General features: G+C 32.5%; 1 protein-coding gene and 1 long non-coding RNA gene across 3 annotated transcripts in view; one reads left to right on the top strand and one right to left on the bottom strand.

Moving 5' to 3' along the window:
• Positions 1–1208: 1208 nt before the first annotated feature.
• Positions 1209–21225, top strand: part of LOC134233003 (uncharacterized) — a 54612-nt gene continuing 34595 nt past the window's right edge. Inside the window, exons 1-5 of one of the 2 annotated variants that reach the window (XR_009984891.1) lie at positions 1209–1305; positions 1752–1806; positions 5884–5986; positions 6085–6138; positions 6355–6374. This is a non-coding gene — a long non-coding RNA (uncharacterized LOC134233003). Of the gene's footprint in view, positions 1306–1751; positions 1807–5883; positions 5987–6084; positions 6139–6354; positions 6375–21225 lie in introns of those variants that run through there. The other variant, XR_009984890.1, reaches the window with a different exon arrangement.
• On the bottom strand, positions 11291–19740 carry LOC134233015 (uncharacterized). The gene is made up of 5 exons (XM_062715016.1): positions 19623–19740; positions 12643–12754; positions 11815–12476; positions 11585–11608; positions 11291–11361 (listed from the first exon to the last, which is right to left on the bottom strand). The coding sequence occupies exons 3-5, from the start codon at positions 12440–12442 to the stop codon at positions 11291–11293; spliced, it is 723 nt and encodes a 240-aa protein (XP_062571000.1). The 5' UTR covers positions 12443–12476; positions 12643–12754; positions 19623–19740.

The raw sequence follows: 21225 nt of genomic DNA, 5'->3' as shown, positions 1-21225 counted from the left end.
ATAACTCAAAAGCGGAAGGGAATTTTTGAAATGTATGAAAACATTTAAATTGAATTTTGTAACGTCCAAAAACTCTGAAAATTTGAACGAAATCCGTTAAGAAATGAGCGAGTTACGAGGTCTCAAAGTTGGCGTCTAGGAAAAAAAAAGAATAATAGGAATAATCTTAACCATCAGAATCAGTAGAAGGTCTTCCGCCTGAGCGGAAGACCTTAATAATCTTAATCTTCAGAATCAGTAGAAGGTCTTCCGTTGGAAACGGAAGACCTTAATTATTCTTTTTTTTTCTTCTACTTCCTAGACGCCAAATTTGAGGCCTCATATCTCACTCATTTCTCAACGGATTTCGCTCAAATTTTCAAAGGTTATAGACGTTTATAAACTCTATCAGAATAATGACTAAAATTTCAAAAAGTCACTTCCGGTTTTGAGTTATTCCCCTTTAAACTAAAAATCATAGGCTTTCGTTTCCGGATAAAGGCTCAGAGACCACAAAAGCTGGAGCAGAAATTTTACTTGTTTTAGATAACAGAAGGATTGAAGTTGTGCACATCGGTTTTTGTTTTTCGATTTCTGCATTCAAAATGGCGCCATATAGGGGTCAAAAATTAGAACGCCTAAAAGAGCGAAAATTTACAGATATTTTAATTTTTATATTGAAAACTAAAAATATTTTGTTAAGACATGTTGAATAAAAGTTGTGCATGATTACAAGCGCTTTCATTTGATATCATCAAAAAGGGGCTGGCCCCTAAAATTAGGGATCTGGGGCCCTTTAAAATTTTTTGTTTAATATCTCAAAAAGTATTGAGAATTTATAATACGTCAAATAAGCAAAGTTGTTCAAAATGTCAAGCTTTATCTAATGAGGTTGTCAAAATACGTCCGGGGACGTCACTTCCGGTCAAACCGGAAGTAGTCAAAAATTGCATATTTTTGTTGTTCTTGACAGGTTTTTGGATATCATATATCACTGGAAGCTTAAATCTTAATTTTCCGTCCGTCGACGGTACTTCCGGTCAAACCGAAAGTTGCCAAAATGGCTTGATTTTGCAAAAATGAACATAGATTTGGAGGATAAAACCATTTTTCGACTTCATTACTCTTTTTTTTCAAATGAAAGTTACTTCCGGTCAAACAGGACGGAAGACCTACTCGTTGCTTTGCAACGAGCTCGGCTCTAGTTTAGGTAATATCATTACATTGGATAGCTATTCCAGTTGACGCCATTTTACACTAAGGACGACAACTCCCGCTGACTACCTGACAGCCATATTGGATGAGATTGTGGGTCAGTGCAGACGGGTAAGTAATGATTTATCTGTAAGTGATAATTACAACCCTGTCATCTCGATCTTAAATAATTTTCCGTTTTTTAATGACAAAAAATGCATAGACAGTTGTTAAATTGTTTAGAATTTGGTTGATACAGGTATTTTTAAGAATACACGTGCAAGTTGAAAGAAGTGTAATTGGGGTGTATTTCACTATTTTATATAATTGTGGTATGTGATTGCGGTGATTTTTTTATGTAAAGCGATACATTATACATTTATTTTGATACTAGCATATTAAAAAAGGCGCAAACTTGTTGCGCTTTTTTGGTTAGAATAAAAAACGTAAACTTCGATGCTTGCTCAGTATATTATTACCTCCCTTCCATTATAGTCTGTTTTTTTAAAAAAAATATTTCTGGTTTAAGATACATTTAAGTAATGCCTTGAAAAATTAATTTGATTTATTTTATTAAGGTTCACATATCATCTGTGAAAGTGGCAGTTACTCTGAAAGAATTTTCCATACAAGGTAAATATTATCACAATACCATACTTTCTATTATTCTCTTTAGGTAAGTGGACAGGCTTTGCCCTACATCCACTTTCCTTCACAAACCCTCAAGTCTTCCAGATTCAATAAATGAAGACCTGTGAAGAAAAAAGGATGTAGGCGAAGCATGTCCACTTCTCTAAAGAGAATAAATTTCTATGTGTGCTTTTAATGTTTGTGTCGTCATGCTTTTTGTGCTGTTGCAAATGTATGTGTAAAGCTTATCAATGTATTGTCATTATGTTCACTTCATACAGCATATATATGGTAAAATTCTAATTAACTGCACATTCATATGCACCATGTCTCTAACAAATGAGAATGTGAGTGAAATTTTCATAAAAAATGAAGGCAATGTTGCAAATACATGCAAGGCTATATGTGACTGCCTTCAGTTGGATTCAGCTTCAATAGTAAAGTCAAGTTTGTTCTTGAAAGTCCAAAAAATATTCAAAGAACTTCAAAGACTCAAGAAATACAATAATAAGGAAAAATATAACATATTTCGAAACAAATTATTCAAATTACCAGCTAGTAAAAAAAATATTCAATCAACATCGAGTTCTTCAGTGTCCATATCTACTTCTTCTGTGTCAACGTTGACTTCTTCTGTGTCAACGTTGACTTCTTCTGTGTCAACGTTGACTTCTTCTGTGTGCACATCGACTTCTTCTGTGTCAACATCAACTTCTTCTGTGTCAACGTCGACTTATTCTGTGCCAACATCAACTTCTTCTTTGTCAACGTCGACTTCTTCTGTGCCAACATCAACTTCTTCCATGTCAACGTCGACTTATTCTGTGCCAACATCAACTTCTTCCATGTCAACGTCGACTTATTCTGTGTCAACATCGACTTCTTCTGCGGCCTCATCAACTTTGGCATCCTCATCAACCTTTGTGGCCTCATCGACTTCTTCATCAACAGATCTTTTACAGGATATTGAAAAAAGCATCAGAATTCAACATCTTGAAAGAGAAAACCATAAATTGAGAGAAAAACTAAGGAACATTAATGTTAAATCAATGAACCAGAAACTTAAAAGAAAATCTGAGAAAGTTGTACATTTACAAGAAAAGGTAAATGAATTTGAAAAAAAAGAAACTGAAAAGAAATATAGTAGAGTTGATAAGGGTGTGCAGTGCAACGTTTTAAAGTCATATATTGAAGACTTGAAAAAAGAAATTGATGCATTGAATGCAGAAAGAGATGAAAATGATGATATGAAAGAATCATCAGAATTTGTACATATTGAGAAAAATGTAGATTTTAGAGAAAAATCAAAGGGCAGACCTTTCAATTTTAAGTTAAGAAAGTTATACTATTTTTTTATCAGTAATAATATTGGTGTGCAGCATATTTCTCCTGTTGTTGAAGCTGTTTTAAATATTTTTGATATTCATGTAAAAAATTTACCAAGTAAGAGTACAACAGCAGTTTTATCAAGTGAAATGGGTGTTTTATCTAGAAATCATGTTAAAGAAGAGCTTTTAAATAGTAAAAACATTACAATGCACAGAGATGCCACCACTAAAAAGGGAAAACATTTTTATGGTTTGCAATTTAATACTGGAAATCAATTTTTAACTGCTGGAATCAGAGAAGTGCCAGATGGCAAGGGTGAAACATATGTAAATAGTACGAAAGAAATGTTGTCTGATATTTCAGAGAAAGAAAGCGATAAAAAAAGTATTTTAGAATCTGTATCTTGTTTTATGACTGATAGAAGTTCCACGGAACAGAAAGTAAATTCTATTTTATCTAGTGAAATTTCTCACGATGTTCATTCTTTTAAATGTTCAGTGCACCCTCTTTTACAATTTTCAGATGTTTGTTTACAAGAGTTTTATAATATTGAAAAAGAATTAAATATTCATTTTGATGGACATTCCAGTACACCTAAAGATCCTTATGTCATGTTTATTTTAAGAAGTGTTTCAAAATTTTTTTTTAAAGACGGAGTAGGTGATCCGAAATTTAGTCGAGTGTTTTTGAAAAGTCACGGAACAGACAAACTCCCTGTGATGAATGTAAGAGGAAATCGTTTTAATTTGTGTTTTTATAATGCTGCTGGTACATTTTTTATGCATCAACTTCTTTTACAATATCTTTTATTCTCGAGGAGTTCTTTTAATGTTGTTTTGAATGCAATTGTTACATCATTGCAAAGCAAAGTATTTTTAACAATTTTGAGAGCTCTTGGTTTTATATGTAAATTTATTACTGAGCCATACTGGCAGAAAACTTTAGAGTTATGGAATATTACAAGTATAAACACTGTGTATCAAAGACTTTTATATGTTTTAAATGTTATTCATAAAAACCCTTCAGCATTATTAAAAAGGGAAATCAAACTGTTTGAAGGTCGAGATTTTTATGACCCTGTGTCAGATTTTTTATGTTCTATGTCGTTAAATGATGACCTTACATGTGTTTTTATTAAGAGGTGCATTAGTGTTTTAATTGACAAGGCAAAGAAGTTGTTTGCAGATTTTTTAGAAGGAGGAAAATATTTTAATTCATGTTCAACAGAATTTTTTAAAGAATGTTCATCATGTTCGACAAATAATATAACCATTGAACGGTTAATGGGTCAGTTAGATTTTAAACTTAAATATGCTGCCACCTCATCTGTAAATACAATTGAGAGTATTTTAATGTATAATAATAATAAAACAAAAAAATGGGTAGAAAAAAAAAGTGAAAATGAACAGAGGAACATTGTAAATACAGCTAGAAAAGACAGTAGAGCTTTTTTAATTGAAAGTAAGAGAAGGAAAGAAGAATTATTTAACAAACATTTGCAGACTATAAAAGAAAAAGAAGAGGAGAACAAGAAGAAGAAAGAAAGAAAAAATGATGCCATCGACAAAGCGTTAGACGATATTCACAGACATGGATTATGGGCTTCAGAGACTGAAATTAATGAAAAATTGTGCATTTTAAAGACAAAGAAGGAAAAAATGACAGCGTTAAAAACTCAGATTAATATTTATAAGAAAGTTTTTAAAGTAGAACAAGAATTTAGACATTTATTGTGTTTTAGCAAAAAAGGAAAAGTATTTGACGAGAAACAATTGAAAGAAAATTTGATTACACTACTGAAAAAAAGAAAGGAATATCAAGAAAGTATTGCATGTAACACCAACCCGAGGGACTTTGTATCCAGACAAATATTACACACATGGACAGATAATGGAGAGGACATTGAATGGGAGGGACAGATTTTAAGCTACAGCAATGGGGTGTTTAAAGTAAAGTCATTTTAAAAAGAGATATATTATTAATTTCACTGTTTAACATTCACATCTTGTTTAATTAATTAACATTATGAAGTAAATGTTTAAAAACCCATGGAATCAAATGGTTTTCTTATAATGTATTTATATTGATTAAAGACAGATTTATTTGCCATATCATTTTCATAGAAATGGGTTTATAAACAAGGAATTTATTGCATGATGTAATGATCTTAGCAGGGTTTTGTAATGGTGCATATTTACACCAATACTTTTATGAAAGCATGTCACAGCATGCATGAAAAATTTATATATTTATTTCCAATCTTACAGAAAAACTCATTTACTATTGCCAAAAATACTGCAAATTCTGTACAATGCAAAATTTAGTTTTGGTTCCCCAGCTATATAAATGATATTAATTTTGGAAATGCATAAATTTAAAAAAAAAAAAAAAGAAAGAAATAGCAAACTATGGTAATCAATATTGCTGAGTTTTACTGTATTTATAATGATAAAATTGTGTAACAAAACTTATTGTTCATAGGTCATTAAAAAATAACTATGCATAAAGTACAACACCATATTATGAACAGTTGTTTCTGTCTTGTATGTTTTTGTCTTTGTGAAATATAACCATGTATTTATGTTATTTAATGATGTAAATGAAATTTTATTTGAAAGCAAAGTAAAAACATCAGGAATAAGACATAAATGAGTTTCAGCTATTATTATGATTGGATCATTCAGGGTTACTATAAACCATTCAAGTGAGTATAAATATATATACTTATATCTTTATATATATTTATTTCAGGTTCTGTACTGGAATGATAGCGAGAAGACGAACAGCAGCATATTTGAGCTAACAGAAAGAGAAATCAATACAGACATCAAAGAAGGGAATTTATTTTTCAAAGGTATGTTTAAAAAAAATTTTAATATAATTTAAATTAAACATTGAGCTGATTTAGAAAAAATATTGGTTTCTACTTAACAATGAAAATTCCTATTTTAGACACAGGAGCAAAATTGGATCACAGTTATAGCACATTTTGAAGCAGACTATAAGGTATGCCTTACAGAGTTACCTTCAAAATGTTATTAAATTTTATTGGAGTTATTCCTCTTTGGTAACATTAGTGGTGTAATTTTATCTATATATGGATCTAATTTACATATTAATTAGCAAACAACCAATGAAAATCTATTTATTTATAACTAAGTTACACACATACAAATAATATTTTTGTGCTTTAGAATTAAAAAACTCTTTTTTAATTTTTAGGTGGAATAGCTACATTGGATAATGTTAAACTCCATATTCCACAGATGAAAGGTCTCCATGCATTTATTTCAAAGATCATGAAAAGGGAGTCGGAAAGGCCCGAGAAGTTGCGATTGAGGTAATCAACAGAGAGAGTACCTCAAAGATCGGGTAGTCCGTGCATCTAGTGAAGTCACAAAATCACAGTACAATATAGTCAGGTGCCAAAAACAGAAAACTGCCTATTTATAGCGCTGCTCAGTAATATTCTTTTGCTGATAAAATGCATGTTTTTTTTTAATTATGTGAATAAAATATTATTCAGTTTTTTTTCTTTTTACCGTTTTAAAAATCAAATTACTACATTTTTTTTTTTACAAAACCAGGTTGGCTTAGCAAACCCCTCTTGTTTTGACAGATTCTCCACTTTCTGTAATATTTTCCTCAGTTTGAAATATCGTTAATTGTACCGCAGGTACTGGGGTCTTGGTTTATAAATACCTATGTAACTTATTGATATGTAAAAAAAGTACTTTTATATCAATAAGGTACATACATATTTATGAACCAAGATCTAGGTACCTGTGAATTGTACATGTGATTGATTGATTGTATATATTGTTTAACTCCCTCTCGAGAATTTTTCACTCATTTGGAGACGTCATCGTTTGCCGGTAAAGGGCTTCAAATTTTGTCCTTTACTCGGCACTCAGGGCCATTGAGCAGTGAGGGATCTTTATCGTACCAACGCCTGCCGCTGACATGGGGCCTCGGTTCTTAAGATCTCATCCGAAGGACCCGCAACTTTCACTTCAAAGTGCCGAGTGCATGGCGAAGGAACAGTTGCTACCCATTTTTTATCGACTTAGGTCAGTCGCAGCCGAGATTCAAACTCACGACCTCCCGATCACGGAACGAGCGCTCTACCGACTGAGCTACCGTGAACGGTTATTGTACATGTCTGTTTATATTCCAAATCATATTGACAGGACAGTGTACTCAAGTTGAAAAGCACTAGTTAGAGATTCTAAAAAAATCATTTTTTTTTTCAACGTGTTTAAAATTGCACATAAGTTGTATCTTGGAAGTCAGCTTGACATACAACTAAAGGAGGGATATGGAGCCCATGGACCCCCAAAACATTAGAGGTGGGATCAGGTGCCAAGGAGGAGTGAGCATCCCCTGCCGACCGGTCACACCCGCCGTGTGCTTCTGGTCATGATCAGGAAATAACGGAAAAAATCCGTCGTCAATTCAGTGTATAAATAATGGACTAACAATTGGAATGAAAAACGTCAGTCTGCATCTGACTGAAATTGTATTTGCTGACAAGGTCATTGTATCGACCATTGAACTTACGAAATGATGACTTTAAACGAGACTGCTGATATTCTTGTTTCATCAACTTGCTTGTCAATAATTTTCCTCGTTTTAGAAATTGTTCATACCTAGACTAAGAGCATGCTTTTGCCTATCAAATCAACTGAGATATATATACTTGTATATACTCCGTATGCAGTAGATGAAGGTATATTGCTGCATAATTAATATGAAGGTTTATTTAAAGTGAAGACAACTTGAAGTCAACTGCTTGTGATCCTAAAATTGTCAGATTTAACCATTTTTTAAAAGAAAAGTCTAAACTCTTGTATTAAAGTTAAATTAAACTGAAAACATTTTATTAAAAATTGGTGATGATCGGTCTTTAAAAGAGCAAAAATACCCCCCCCCCCCAAAAAAAAGAAGAAAATACTGGAAAATGCACCATTTAGATCCATTTAAAAGAAATTTCCTTGGGGGAGGCCCCCCGAACACCTACCTATAAGAGGGGGGCACCCCCTCCCATGCCCTACCCCTTCAGCCCTTTGGGCCTGAACATTGAAATTCAGTTCGATTTGTTTTAAAAAGAAGTGATTTCTAGCAAAAATCAGAGAGGGTCCAGAAATATCCGTTCCCGCCGTTTTCATTGTATTTTTTATTGTTTGTTTCTGCCCAAGTCAATAGTACAACGTGCTTACAGTTCGCTTGTTTGTCTTGTCCTCTTATGGATTGAGTTTTATTGCTATTTTTGATTTGTGATCATAAATTGATTGATACACGTTGGATCATCATGTACTCTTAATGTCATTAATTGGTAAACATTATGTATATTTTGCATCTTTATTCAGGCTTGGGGTCAATTACTTTGAAACGTAATTAATTACTTTCAAATACATTGATAATTTTGTCAATTACTAGCAATTACAATTATATTGACTTTTTCAAATGTAATTAATTACTTTCAATTACTTTGAAAAATGTCATTAATTACGTTCAACTACAATTACTTTATTCAATTACCCCACCCCTGTCTTTATTTGCCATTTTTGTAACTACTGCACTTGACACCTGTGTTGTAGTAGAATGATTTTAAACTGCGTAAATACAAATCTTTGGTCAATTGAATAATTTTTTGTGTGTGTCTGTATGTTAGATAGAAATTAATATTAAAAATTTACCAGACTTTAAAAACTTCAGCATTTAAACTAGTTGATCGAGGTTTAATTGAAGGGAGGGGGGGGGGGGGGTACGTTACACTGCTGATCATTACCTGAACATATGATAGTGACGTTTTTAAATGGATTTTATTGACACTTACTGAAATAAATTTTTATACTTTATTTAATTCACCATTAAACTGTCTTTTAATTAAAGCTTGTGTATTTTTTCTTATGTATATTGCTTTCTTTGTTTGTTGTTACTGGAATGAACGGAAGCAGCTGTTGCAGAAAAAATACACAACCCGCGTAAGCGGGTAATGTAAATTTTTTCTGCAATAGCTGCGACCGTTCATTCCAGTAAAGACATTTTATTGTTTATACATGTATTTATATTTGTTTGAATTAACATTTTAAGTAGGATTAAAAATATTAATTATTGTGTTAATGATGCGAATGTCTTTGTACGTTTCATTGATGGAGCGGTCACTGATCAAGAAATCTGTACAGGTGATATTCCTAATGTAGTTCATGCAGTGATGAACGCAATGGGTTTTCTTAAGAAATAAAAAAGAAAATATTCAGTGGATGTAAATATAATACTGTAACTAGCCTTTTTAACTTCCTTTGAAGTCATGTTGAGTAAAACAGATGATACCACCACTTTTGACTTCATAAATATGAAGAACTAATAAAATATTAGGACTTTTTCAATAGGAATCATTGTTCTTTCATTATAAACAGAAATTTCCTGAACTGGACCGCAGAACACCAATGTCAATATCTGTAGGGAGGCGAACTTTAACAAACAACTTCTACGTCAATGCACGTCACAACATAGCAATATGGCGGCCTGTTCGTGTAACACACGCAGTTTAACTCGGAATATTCGTCTCAAATGTAAATGTAAGAAATAAACAACAATGTTAAAATATTCACTTGGAAATGAACATGGCTTGTACGTGATCAACTGAGAATAAACTGTTGAGTTCTTGATATATTTGAAGACAAAAGCACTGGAATCGCCTGTGTAGTTTATATAACTTCAAAGGAATTTCGGATTAAAAAAGTAAGTGTGATTTGAGGCTTAAAATAGTATTCAGAACATTCTTCTCAGCGCAAAAAGATCCACTGAATATCTGTTTAAAATAATCCATGAAACATATGGAGATAACGATCAGAAGTCCATAAAACAATAAACCAAACATTTGGATGGGCTTTGATAAATTTACTGTATTTACATGTAAATTGTGGGCAATCAGTATAAACTATGCAACGATTTTTCCCAGTCTAATGACAAAGTTACAAACGTGAAACCTACAAAGGGTACTGTGAGGATTCTATGAGTTTATCCCCTAAAATGGCGGTCAAGGGACATAACTTTTGAAAAGTGTGGATTCAACTATACAAAACATGATCGGGAAATTTCAATGTATGAAAAATGGACTAACAATTGGTTATGAAAAACGTCAGTCAGCACTTCACTTAATGATAAGTTGTATGCTAAAAAGGTCATGGTATTGACCATAAAATTTACGAAATGGCGACTTAAAACGAGACCGCTGAAATTCTTGTTTCAGCAACTTTTTGATCAATAATTTACCTCGTTTTAGAAATTGTTCATATATAAAGCATGTTCTTGCGTATCGAATTAATTGATCTACACTATTACAAACTCCGTATCAGGTGATGAAGGTACATGTATATTGCTGTATGAGTAAGGGAAATTGATGAGAGAAAAGTTAAATTCATCACGTATATCATGAGAAAAGTTAAATTCATCACGTATATCATAAAACTTAGCTGTTAGATTACCATTAACGTCTTTTGAAGTAAAATATTCAAATATAAAACAGATTTGTCAGACTCTGTGGTATCTTTTATCTCAAACTCACCAGGATATACATGTATCATATCGACATAAGAATGATAATTATGATTCTTAATTGACAATATGTCGTCAATATGACTAATTGTCAAGTTGAAGGCCGCAGCAAGTGTTTTCTTCTTTTCACGCATACGATTTTGCACAAATTCTGCTTCATATGAATACAAACATATGTGTGCTTATAACGGGGTGAATTGGTACCCATGGGAATTCCTATAAATTATTGGAAGACCTGGTCTCCTAAAAACTACATAGATATTGTCAATCAGAAACTCAAGCTTCTTTTTGATGTTATACTCAGAGTATTTGTATGTGCTATCAGAATGTTTTTTAAGAAAATAAATTTGCAAATGACCTTAAAAGCTTGCAATGACCAGGTAAGTAAATTTACGAGTTCCATTTTTATTGAAAAAGCGTCTGTCAATGGTATCAAAAAGCCTGGACTTAAATTTATCGTTGGGAATGGTTGTGCATTAAGTTTTAAAAAGTAGTAGATTTTTAATAATTTTATCTTTTCATCGCTTTTTACTTAGAATCTCTATAACCGTGAAAGAAATATGTAGACAAGAGTTCATCTCGCTCTGTTTTTCGGTCACGCGTTGACCTCTGACCCTCGAATAAGTTCATACATAATTGAACATATTTTCTCACCAATAGGTTCATCTAAAATATTTGCAAATGTAAACATTCAATATGATCCCGACATTTTTTATGATAAGATAAGTATTTATAAAAGATTGGCGAAGGTTAAAATGAAATTAATATTTTTTGTTTTCTTATTTTAAACCATGAATAATGGTCATGAAATTGTATATGGTGATAGTTCTGAATAAATTGTTTGTATAATTTCTTATTAGATTATTTTACAAATATACCATTCCCTTACCTATTTTTCTGGAAACCTTGGGATCTAAACGAAAAGAAATGCTTCAATAAATTATTATAATGAATAAATGTATATTTTTCTGTTCTTTTTAACAAACTTTTTAACTATCACTGAGAGTCATTTTTCTGTAAATTTTGAGAAAATTTTTCTAGCGTTTTGATCAAAGCAGTTTAAACTTTTCTTTTTGTTACAATCATTTGAATCATGCCTTTGATAGTAGACAATATTACCTAAAAAATCATCTAATGATTTCTGGAGGTCTACTAAATTTCCTAGTAAATCAATTTTTTTTTTCGTTTCTTTTGGATCCATTGAACACATCTCTATTTCGTTTACATCATCCTGAAATATAGTTGTACCTAAATATTTCTCCAATTCCACAACAGCGTCTCGGAGAATTTGGCAATTTCTGTTAAAGTCTGCTTCTGATAGTGAGAGATCAGCGGTATGTCCATAGCATTCATTTCTTGTCATTCGAATTCTTTCTATGTTGGCGGCAATACTTTTGTCCTTGGGATCTGGTATATTTCCCCATCCTTTTGAAGGTGGAGATATCTTTTTACAAATATTGCGGAGGAGGTAGTACAACAAAGATATATCTAAGTCTGTGTAATCTCCCCTATATTTTAAAGTGGGTGGAGGAAAAATGATATTTTCCTGTTTAAAATCAAGTCTTTTAAATTTTTTTCTATGCTTTACTGCATCATCAATGAAATCCTGGACTTCCTTGGACAAGTCGGAAGGTGACACTTCTCTCTTCAGAATTTCTCTCAATGTTTTTGTACAGGGATCCAAGAGAATCGCAGCCAGTCTGCCAATATTTGTAGCTTCCGGCGTAGTGTATTTTGATAAAGACATCCTGTTTTCCACAGTTATCTTGTGCTTGCTTACTCTAAATAATAATAAGTAGACTAATTTAAACTAACTAGCGAGACATGAATGAAACGTATTTGAAGCCACAAAATATTTTTCTATTGTTTAGCTATAAAAAATCGAACGTTCCTCTCATTAGTTTATAAGTTTGCAAATTTTTAACAAAAGTTTCAGACATTTCTTACATTTTCTACTTCTGGAATCATACAGTGGTGTTTTTTGTAGTCTCTGCAATCTTTCTCTGATCTTTTCTGATTACCACCCTTAAGTAACTAGAATGGTTAAAAAATGTGTGGCCTGTAAAATCAACAATTAAGATATAATTTTTTCAAACTTTATTTCTCTATCATGTAGAATTAAAAAAAAAGATAAAATTGTATCTGAAAGGCGTTTCTGTACGTAAGCTTAAAGGGGGCTAAATATCTCCTTTGGGAGATTGATAACATATTATATATATACCGTCAGCAGATAAACATGTTTGATATAATTAATAAAACTATTTATAAAACCATTTTTTTTCTCTTAATAAATAGATAGAAATTTTTTAGTAAGATATATCTGAAAATTTCTTTTCTGAGCCAATGTGTTCAATTTCCAGTTTAAAAATCTCAAAAATCTACAAATAAAATCTGTAAATAGGGTTTAAAACACGGATCTCCATTTTTGCAAAAGGTGGGATCAGGTGACTAGTTGGAGGAAGGCTTCGCTGTTGACTTGTCACAACCGCTGTTATGTTTTATAATGGTGTTTGTTTTGAAGGATAACAGTTAAAAGTGACACCCCAAGGAAAACCATTGGGTGTCAATTTCTTCAAAAACTTCTCAAAAACTTTTATCCTTCAAAACAAGCACCATTTTTTTTTTTATTATTCTGAATGTCTTAATGATTTAGGATGTCAGATAAAAAAAAATCATAGATCGTCTTTTCCTTCTTATTAAGAAAGTTTTCAAACTCTTAGCTTCTATTGTAGTAAATGAGAAAGCTTCAAAAAAGATTTCCCGACCTATTTATTGTTTTATACTCAAAGAGTCCTTAATCATCTAACGTTTCGTTATTTCTGCACTCACAAGCATGTTTCATCTGTCGTTTGTTGCCTTAAAGTAAGCTACATCGGACTCAAGCTTTTATTCTCGTCAAGTTTATTCCGCCTCTTTCATTTGCACAACTGGCGAATTGAGCATTCTACGATGAACATACTTGTATGATTTGCACGTATGTGACATTTTGTAATATAACCAGTTGTCAAGTGTGTTGCTAACCCTGAGGGTAACATTACAGATTTTAAATGCTTCTACACCAATCACATTTACATATCAATTTCAGAGTACATGTACTTGTGTGTGTGACAGACTCATGTTTTTATATATTATGCACATGTGCATAGCAATGCATATTGCATGTGCATCTATCCATTAATTTAATTATGTATATGTTTTTACTTGCAGCACACTTCTACAGCTGAATTATATAATTATTCATTTAACCTGTAGTTAAGTGTATGTAAAGGTTATAGGCCAAAAACTGTCCATTCTGTGAGAAGAAAGAACTGTTGGAGGGCCGTTAGGCCCGACAATAGTTCTTTTTTCTCACAGAATGGACAGTTTGAGGCCTATAACCTACTTAAAACATTTACCCCATTGTGTTCATAATGTACTCTCTTAGAACTTTTTCTCATCCATTGTATTAAGTTAGCATTTTCTACTTATTGGACTGTCTCAGGTGAGGGTTTTATGACAGTCAAAAGAAACTTGTATTCATTGTTATTGTGAACTTAGTGGACAGTTACAGGTAAGTTCAATTTTTAAACAACTGACTAAAGAATATTTAATCACAAGGCATGAGATTCAATCACCATTTTGATGTGATTGTGAATGTTGAAAGCATGTCTTCTTCCAAGAAAGCATATTTTGATGCAAAACAACTTCAGATATGAAGGGCGATGCATAACGGGTATGTCTCTCTTGTGATATTTTGAGCCTAGGATTGTCAAGAAAATGAACTTTGAGCTCAAGGTGGACGTTTTATTTTTCAAATATTTCTCAACGTGTGATCAAGGGTTTTCAAGGATGCAGAAAAACAAAGGGAACGTAGAAAGGTTTCCGTAATTAAATCAACAATATTCAGATGATTTAAAAGAGGATAATCAGAGCAGAAATGTAAACGGGTACTTATTGTGTTTTTTTAACTGACAGAGAGAATGTTACACGGTACCAAACGTTGATGTACGTTAAAGTGTTGTGATAAAGAAATCAACAAAATTATGAGCTTTCTTTTCGCCGAAATCAGTAACAAATCGGGAGATGAGTAGACAAGGCTATTGAAACACACCCTTGCATTCCTGTAGTAGAAAAACGATGGATGTGTTTCTGTAGAAAAATGAGAAAAATTATTCAAAGTACTAGTGAGAAATAAGAATTTAAGGAGCGACTGTTTCTTGCCAGGAGAAGTGATATCCCCTCGTGTGTTGTTGGTTCAAATAACATTCTAATAGTATTCAGATCGAGATATTTCCTTCAAATTTAAGTTTTGATGTTCATTGTGAGCTGGAATATACATTTCATCATTTATTGGAATAATTACAATGTTTCAGTTTTTGTGACTTGGAATGGATTATTTAATTACACTGTGAAACTGTTGGATTCATAGCCTAAAAAATATAGATTTGTGTTTATTTGTGTTGTGTTTTCTTAATCTAGTAAGTTACCTGTAGCCATCCAATAAGTAACTGAAAACTGTCCATTATTTTTAATAATGGACAGATTTTTAAACTTATTGGACAGTTTCAGGTAACTTATTGGACTGTTTTGGGCCTTGCAAGAAATAGAAAGCATTAAAAGAACAAAAGATGATGTCATACTAATGTTTAAATGATTTTTAAATTATTCTTTTCCAGAGAGATCCAGAGTTAGCCTCAGGGCGCTAATTATATTCTGGCCATGGTCATTTTGTATCTTTTAGTTTCATTGGTTTTTAGACGGGGTCACGTGACCCCGTCTATTAGTTTACTGTCAGAACCCTTAAACAGGAAGCCGTGGTGATAACACATGAATTACATCTACGCTATATTAAAGAGTACAGAAATTGTGTTGACCAAAATATAAACTTTCTTTATCAAACTAACGAAAGCGATATGAACTTTTTTTAAATCAAATTAATGAAGAATTTTGTAAACGTAAACTCAAAATATTAATTATAAAACACACTAGTAAACAAAGTACTCTCCTGCGTAGTATTACGACTGCGTACGCATCATCCATTGTTTACTTCCGGAGAAATATTAATTCGGACCAGGTGAAATTCGTACAATTCAAAAAGGTTTCCAGCACTCTCTACCATCGGCTCATACATTCACCTCTGTCGTTGGCTCGCGTATATCACAGTAATAAACACGAGAAATAGTGCGTTTATTTTAATTCATTATAATTCAATTTCTCTGCTTATGACTGAGTTTTGAGATAGATATTTACTGAATCAATCTAGAACAATTAATATAATTTGAAACAATCCTGCAAATATAGTGTTTTATATGTTATGTCAAAAATCTTGTTTAGTGTTGTCTTATGCTTTTTTTATTGGTTTTTGTATTTCCTTCCAAGTTTTCTTTGTGTTTTTGGTTAATTCTTGCTTGGTCTTGGAAGGTGATGGAAGTATAGTTTAGTCATTGAGGTTACATATTTTACATATCTGACATATGACATAGAGACCAACACTTCCTCTTGCATGGTAAGTAATTCATTCAGACTAATAAGTAATAAGATTCTAATTTTATTAAATGTGAAATCTGTAATTTTTGCACTTAATTCTTTAAATCACTTTTCCGGAGTAAATGTAGAGTGAGAGTGAGACCTTAGATATAGAGTTATGTGTAAATTTTAAATACATTGCTGTCTCACTTTTCATATTTTTTAAAGTAAACTTTATTTTATGATTAGCGTAGATATCTACAAGTTGTTTATTGTTGATTTGTAGATATTGAGTAATTATCCGTTTGCTGTGTGTATGCAGCGTCCGACCGTCCGTCTGTTACGCTTTGGGGTACCCATCTCTTATCCGCAACTCCTCTCATACCACTGAATGAAATTTGATGCAACTTTCACAGAATCTTTATTACATATTGCCATTGTGCACCTCCTATTTTACTTTTTGATCCGACACATATTTTGGGTTTCCCGGCCACAAGAAAACATGGACTTTTTCACCAGTTATAACCATATGGGAGGCGGGGGTATCATTTAGTGAGCTCATCGCTCACAGTACCTCTAGTATTTAGATTCATAGCATTTGTCAATCGAAACGCAAAAGCACACTGGACAACAAATCGCTCGCCCCAACATCAAAAACAGCAACCCCCTGCTCCCTCTATAGATTTTAAAATCCGATCTATTTTAAGAATTAGCGTATTTTTGTACCCCCCGCTTGAAAAGCAGAGGGTATCTAGTAATCGTTAATTCCGTCCGTCTGTACGCCCGTCCGTCCGTCTGTTACGCTTTGGGTTACCTATCTCTTATCCGCAACTCCTCTCATACATGTACCATGCAGTGAATGAAATTTGATGAAACTTTTACAGAATCTTAAGTACAGATTGCCATTGTGCACCTCCTATTTTACTCTTTGATCTGACATATATTTTGGATTTTCCAGAGCAAAACATGGACACTGCCATTTTATACATATGGGAGGCGGGGGGTATCATTTAGTGAGCTCATTGCTCACAGTACCTCTAGTTTCCTTTTGTTTTTTTTTCTTCTCGTTCCTTTTCTTCGTCAACTACTCAGTTGAAAATTATACTCAACCTGACTGACAAAAAGTGTGTTATTACATTTCGCGGTCTTGCCCTTTTCTTAATCTTGACGCAAAATGAAAAAACGCAAAATGTAATAATCCAAAAACCATCTTATTACATATTTATTACATATTGCGTTGATCTCGACGCAAAATGTAATAACGCAAAATGTTACCATCCTAAGTATGTTGTTACATTTTGTGTTTTTACATTCTGCGTTGATTTCGACCCAAAATGTAATAACGCAAAATGTAATAATCCTGATTTATTACATTTTTCGTTGTTATTACACTTCGCATTGAAACATAGCCTTCAATTGTCCCACCTATATGCGTCACAATCTAAAAATGTCCATAGTTTTTTTCATACCAAAAAAATGGCATTAATATGATAAATGGAAAATAATGATCGTGCAGGGCTGCCCCACGATAAATGAATACATTTTTTTTTCTCATCTTAGACCGCTGATTTTTAATAAAAAGAAAAACCGTAAATTTACTTTCCTTATCATTGATCATTCGTAATACAGTTTTATTGAAATCATTTTGATTGAATATGCTACATGCAAGTAATTCAACAATATCTCGGAATTCCCATTGGTGCCGATTTCATGATTTGCATCCCGTAATTAGCAAACTCTTTTTTTGTTCATTTAAAGCAAAATTTATAACACAAAAAAAAAAAAAATCTTGCTGTGGCCTTCAGATTAAGATATATCGATAATCGATGATTGATTTATTGTTTGAGTGATTACTGTTTAACGACGAGTCGGCAATATTTCAGCCATATCTCGGCGGGAGAATTGGTTTTGAAAATTTTTAGTTTCTCTAGCGGCTCCCAGTGAGCCAAATCAGAGAAACGGTTTTTGGCGTGCCAAGGGTTTGTTATCCTTGACACGGGACACCATTTAATGTCACATCCGACGGAAAGTTAAAAATATGTAAACCGCTAAATATATGGACATTTCTTTGATAAAAAAAATTATTTTCATTCCTAAGTTGGTTCGATATATCTTTTTAATTCGAAATAAATGAAATCACGCAGCTTGACACATTTGTTTCATATTTGGATACATTACTAGAAATGGCATAAATGGAAATATAAGAAGAAAATTTGATGCCATCTGTGATAAGACTAGAGGTGCTGTGAGCGATGAGCTCACTAAATGATACCCCCCGCCTCCCCTATGGTTATAACTGGTGAAAAAGTCCATGTTTTCCTGTGGCCGGGAAACCCAAAATATGTGTCGGATCAAAAAGTAAAATAGGAGGTGCACAATGGCAATATGTAATAAAGATTCTGTGAATGTTGCATCAAATTTCATTCAGTGGTATGAGAGGAGTTGCGGATAAGAGATGGGTACCCCAAAGCGTAACAGACGGACGGACGGAATTAACGATTACTATATACCCTCCCGCTTTTCAAGCGGGGGGTATAATAAAAGCTTTATCGACTGTATATTATGCAGATCCCCAAAGGCTCGAAACTCAAGAGAATCCTTTTCATTTCTAAAACGATTTAAGTTAGTATAGCGTTTCTCTATATTATCTACTGTGATGGTGGAATAGAGAACACACTATGATAAAATTGATGATTATTAGTGCCCGCGGTTATTACATATGAAATACAATAATGACGGAGCTAACAGAGACACATCCGTTCTCTGCAGCTTGTAACACAAAAGAGAGCGAGGATGGGTATACGTCACAACAGGTGCTGTGACGTATACCATGTGATCGGAGGTAGCAGAGTAATTCGTGCCCACTATGTTGTTTAGAGTGCAGTTAAGGACCACCACACTATTGAGAAATTAGCCGATCTTAAGAAAAATGTCAACAGTCTCGTTAAATGTGAACATATTGCAATTTTGTGTTGAAACAAGAGTTTTCAGAAAATATTAAGTTAAATGTTGTCTGACAATTTTTTCAAACAATTTTTAGGCTATTGTTTTACTCTGAGTTGTCTAAAAATGTTTCTGCGTTATGACAAGGTGCACTTCCGCCCCAGCCCGGGTTGAACTCTCTACCTTCAGAATCTGTCTCCTAGTTGTACAGAAACAGCGCGCTAGACCGCTCGGCTATCTAGGCAAGTCAAAAAACTTGATTTCGATGCCAATTCTCATGGCGCTGTCCTACACTACATGGACATTGAAAATAGAAGTGAGATACAGTTATTTTAATATTCGTTTTAACAGAGGATTGTTACCAATACACGTTGTAATGAAATTAATCATTATTTATAAAGCACATTTTTACAACTCTTAAACTAACGTAACTGTCTCAAGTGAAGTAATATTAATATAGATTATATAAAGCACTAAAAATGCCCAACGACACGAATAATAAAATATATATATAAGGAAGAAAAGTGTTGGACTCTTACCTGTTGTTTAGAGTGCAGTTTAGACTTTTCTGAACCTTTCCAGATTATTTAAATAGATCTGAAAAGATAAAATTGATAACGGGTAAGAAAGTTTCTGTATGAAACAAAATAAGCGATGAGTAACACTTCCAATAAACACGAGAAATGTTGTAATAATACAAACCTGATGTAATTGGAAAAACCCAAATTTTCCTTCATATACAAACTCCAAACTTTAGAAAAAAAGATCGTTATAAATTACTTGAAGATAAAGACCTTCTTGATCAGTGTAGTATAAAGTCTTTCAAACTGCAGAATTTAATATGCATTTATATACAAAAGGCTAAACAAGAGAGTATTTATATAGTTTGTCAATACATAGATACATGGAAGAAATTCTGAAAAATATCCCTTAAAAGCAAAGGTGAAAGCACTTTATTCAATTCATTAAAACAAAACTATTTACAATGAGGAACACATGGTGTGTGCGACTAGTTGGCAAGGGATAGTACCCTATCCTTCCTTTGTTGATAACGAAAAACCACGCGTTCCAACATATTTTATGTTGTGATCCAAAACAAACATATCTTATCATTTATATCATCCTTTATCAAATGGAGGTTTAAAGTCCAGATTACAATCCCCTCCTCAAATACAAATCATAGGCATGTGAAAAACTAGAATTCATCTCTGATTACCTACAATAGATACGTTTTATATCGCCTGATTTGCTATTTTCCTAAATGATAAGTAACATTTTCCCCGGGAATCATATACTTTTATTATTCATCTTATAGAGACAACTATAACCAAAAAAAAATAGAGACACCCCAAACCACCCTACAACCAGCATGAAAGAGTTGTCGCGCCTGGGGTTTCCCCTTTGTTTATTTATTCATTGTATTTAATTTCTTTTTCTTGTTTAAATATTTTTAATTAAACAAAATAACCTGTTGTCGAATATCTCGTAGATCGTTACTGGCGTTACTAGCGTGAAAATAATTATCATCCCTTCATGGTCCGTGTAACAATTAACAATTCCAATTTCTAAAATGATGTAGACTTTTAGAATGTTAATACATGTATATGAGTTCAAATTTCAAACTTTCAAAAACTGAAACTGATTTGGTATATTGAAATTTAATATTTTAGTTCAAAAATCTAAATTTTCAAATTTCCAAACAGGTGTTGCATTTTGAGTCTTTAGATTCTTACCTTAAATGTTCAAAATTCAAATTTCCAACAAAGATTTTTTGTTCTTCAAACTTTTGAGTTTTTAGTCTCAGAAAGTTTACGCTTAACAATCTAAAGTTCAGTATTGTTTTACGTCTTTTAGAATTTTAAAGTTTACTTCAAACTTGTAAATTTCATCTTTCAAACGTTTTAGATTTTAAGAAATTTAGAATTTTGGTTCAAACATTCAAATTTTACATAACCAAAGCACTTTAAATTTTTTTTTTGTAGATTTTTACTTCAAATATCCAACATATCAAATTTCCAAACCATATCTGAATTTTGAAACTATTAATGTATCAATTCAATATTCTGAATACCGTATAAGTAGAAATTTTAGCGAGGATTTAATTTTGGCATTATTAGCGAGGCTGTTGAGATCGCTAAAATT

This window comes from Saccostrea cucullata, unplaced genomic scaffold, assembly GCF_032062105.1.
Source record: "Saccostrea cucullata isolate Sc308-1 unplaced genomic scaffold, CSIRO_AGI_Scuc_v1 ctg1011, whole genome shotgun sequence".
Classification (NCBI taxonomy): Eukaryota; Metazoa; Mollusca; class Bivalvia; order Ostreida; family Ostreidae; genus Saccostrea; species Saccostrea cuccullata.
Note: the sequence above shows the minus strand (reverse complement) of the source record. Positions and strands in the feature narration are given on the sequence as shown.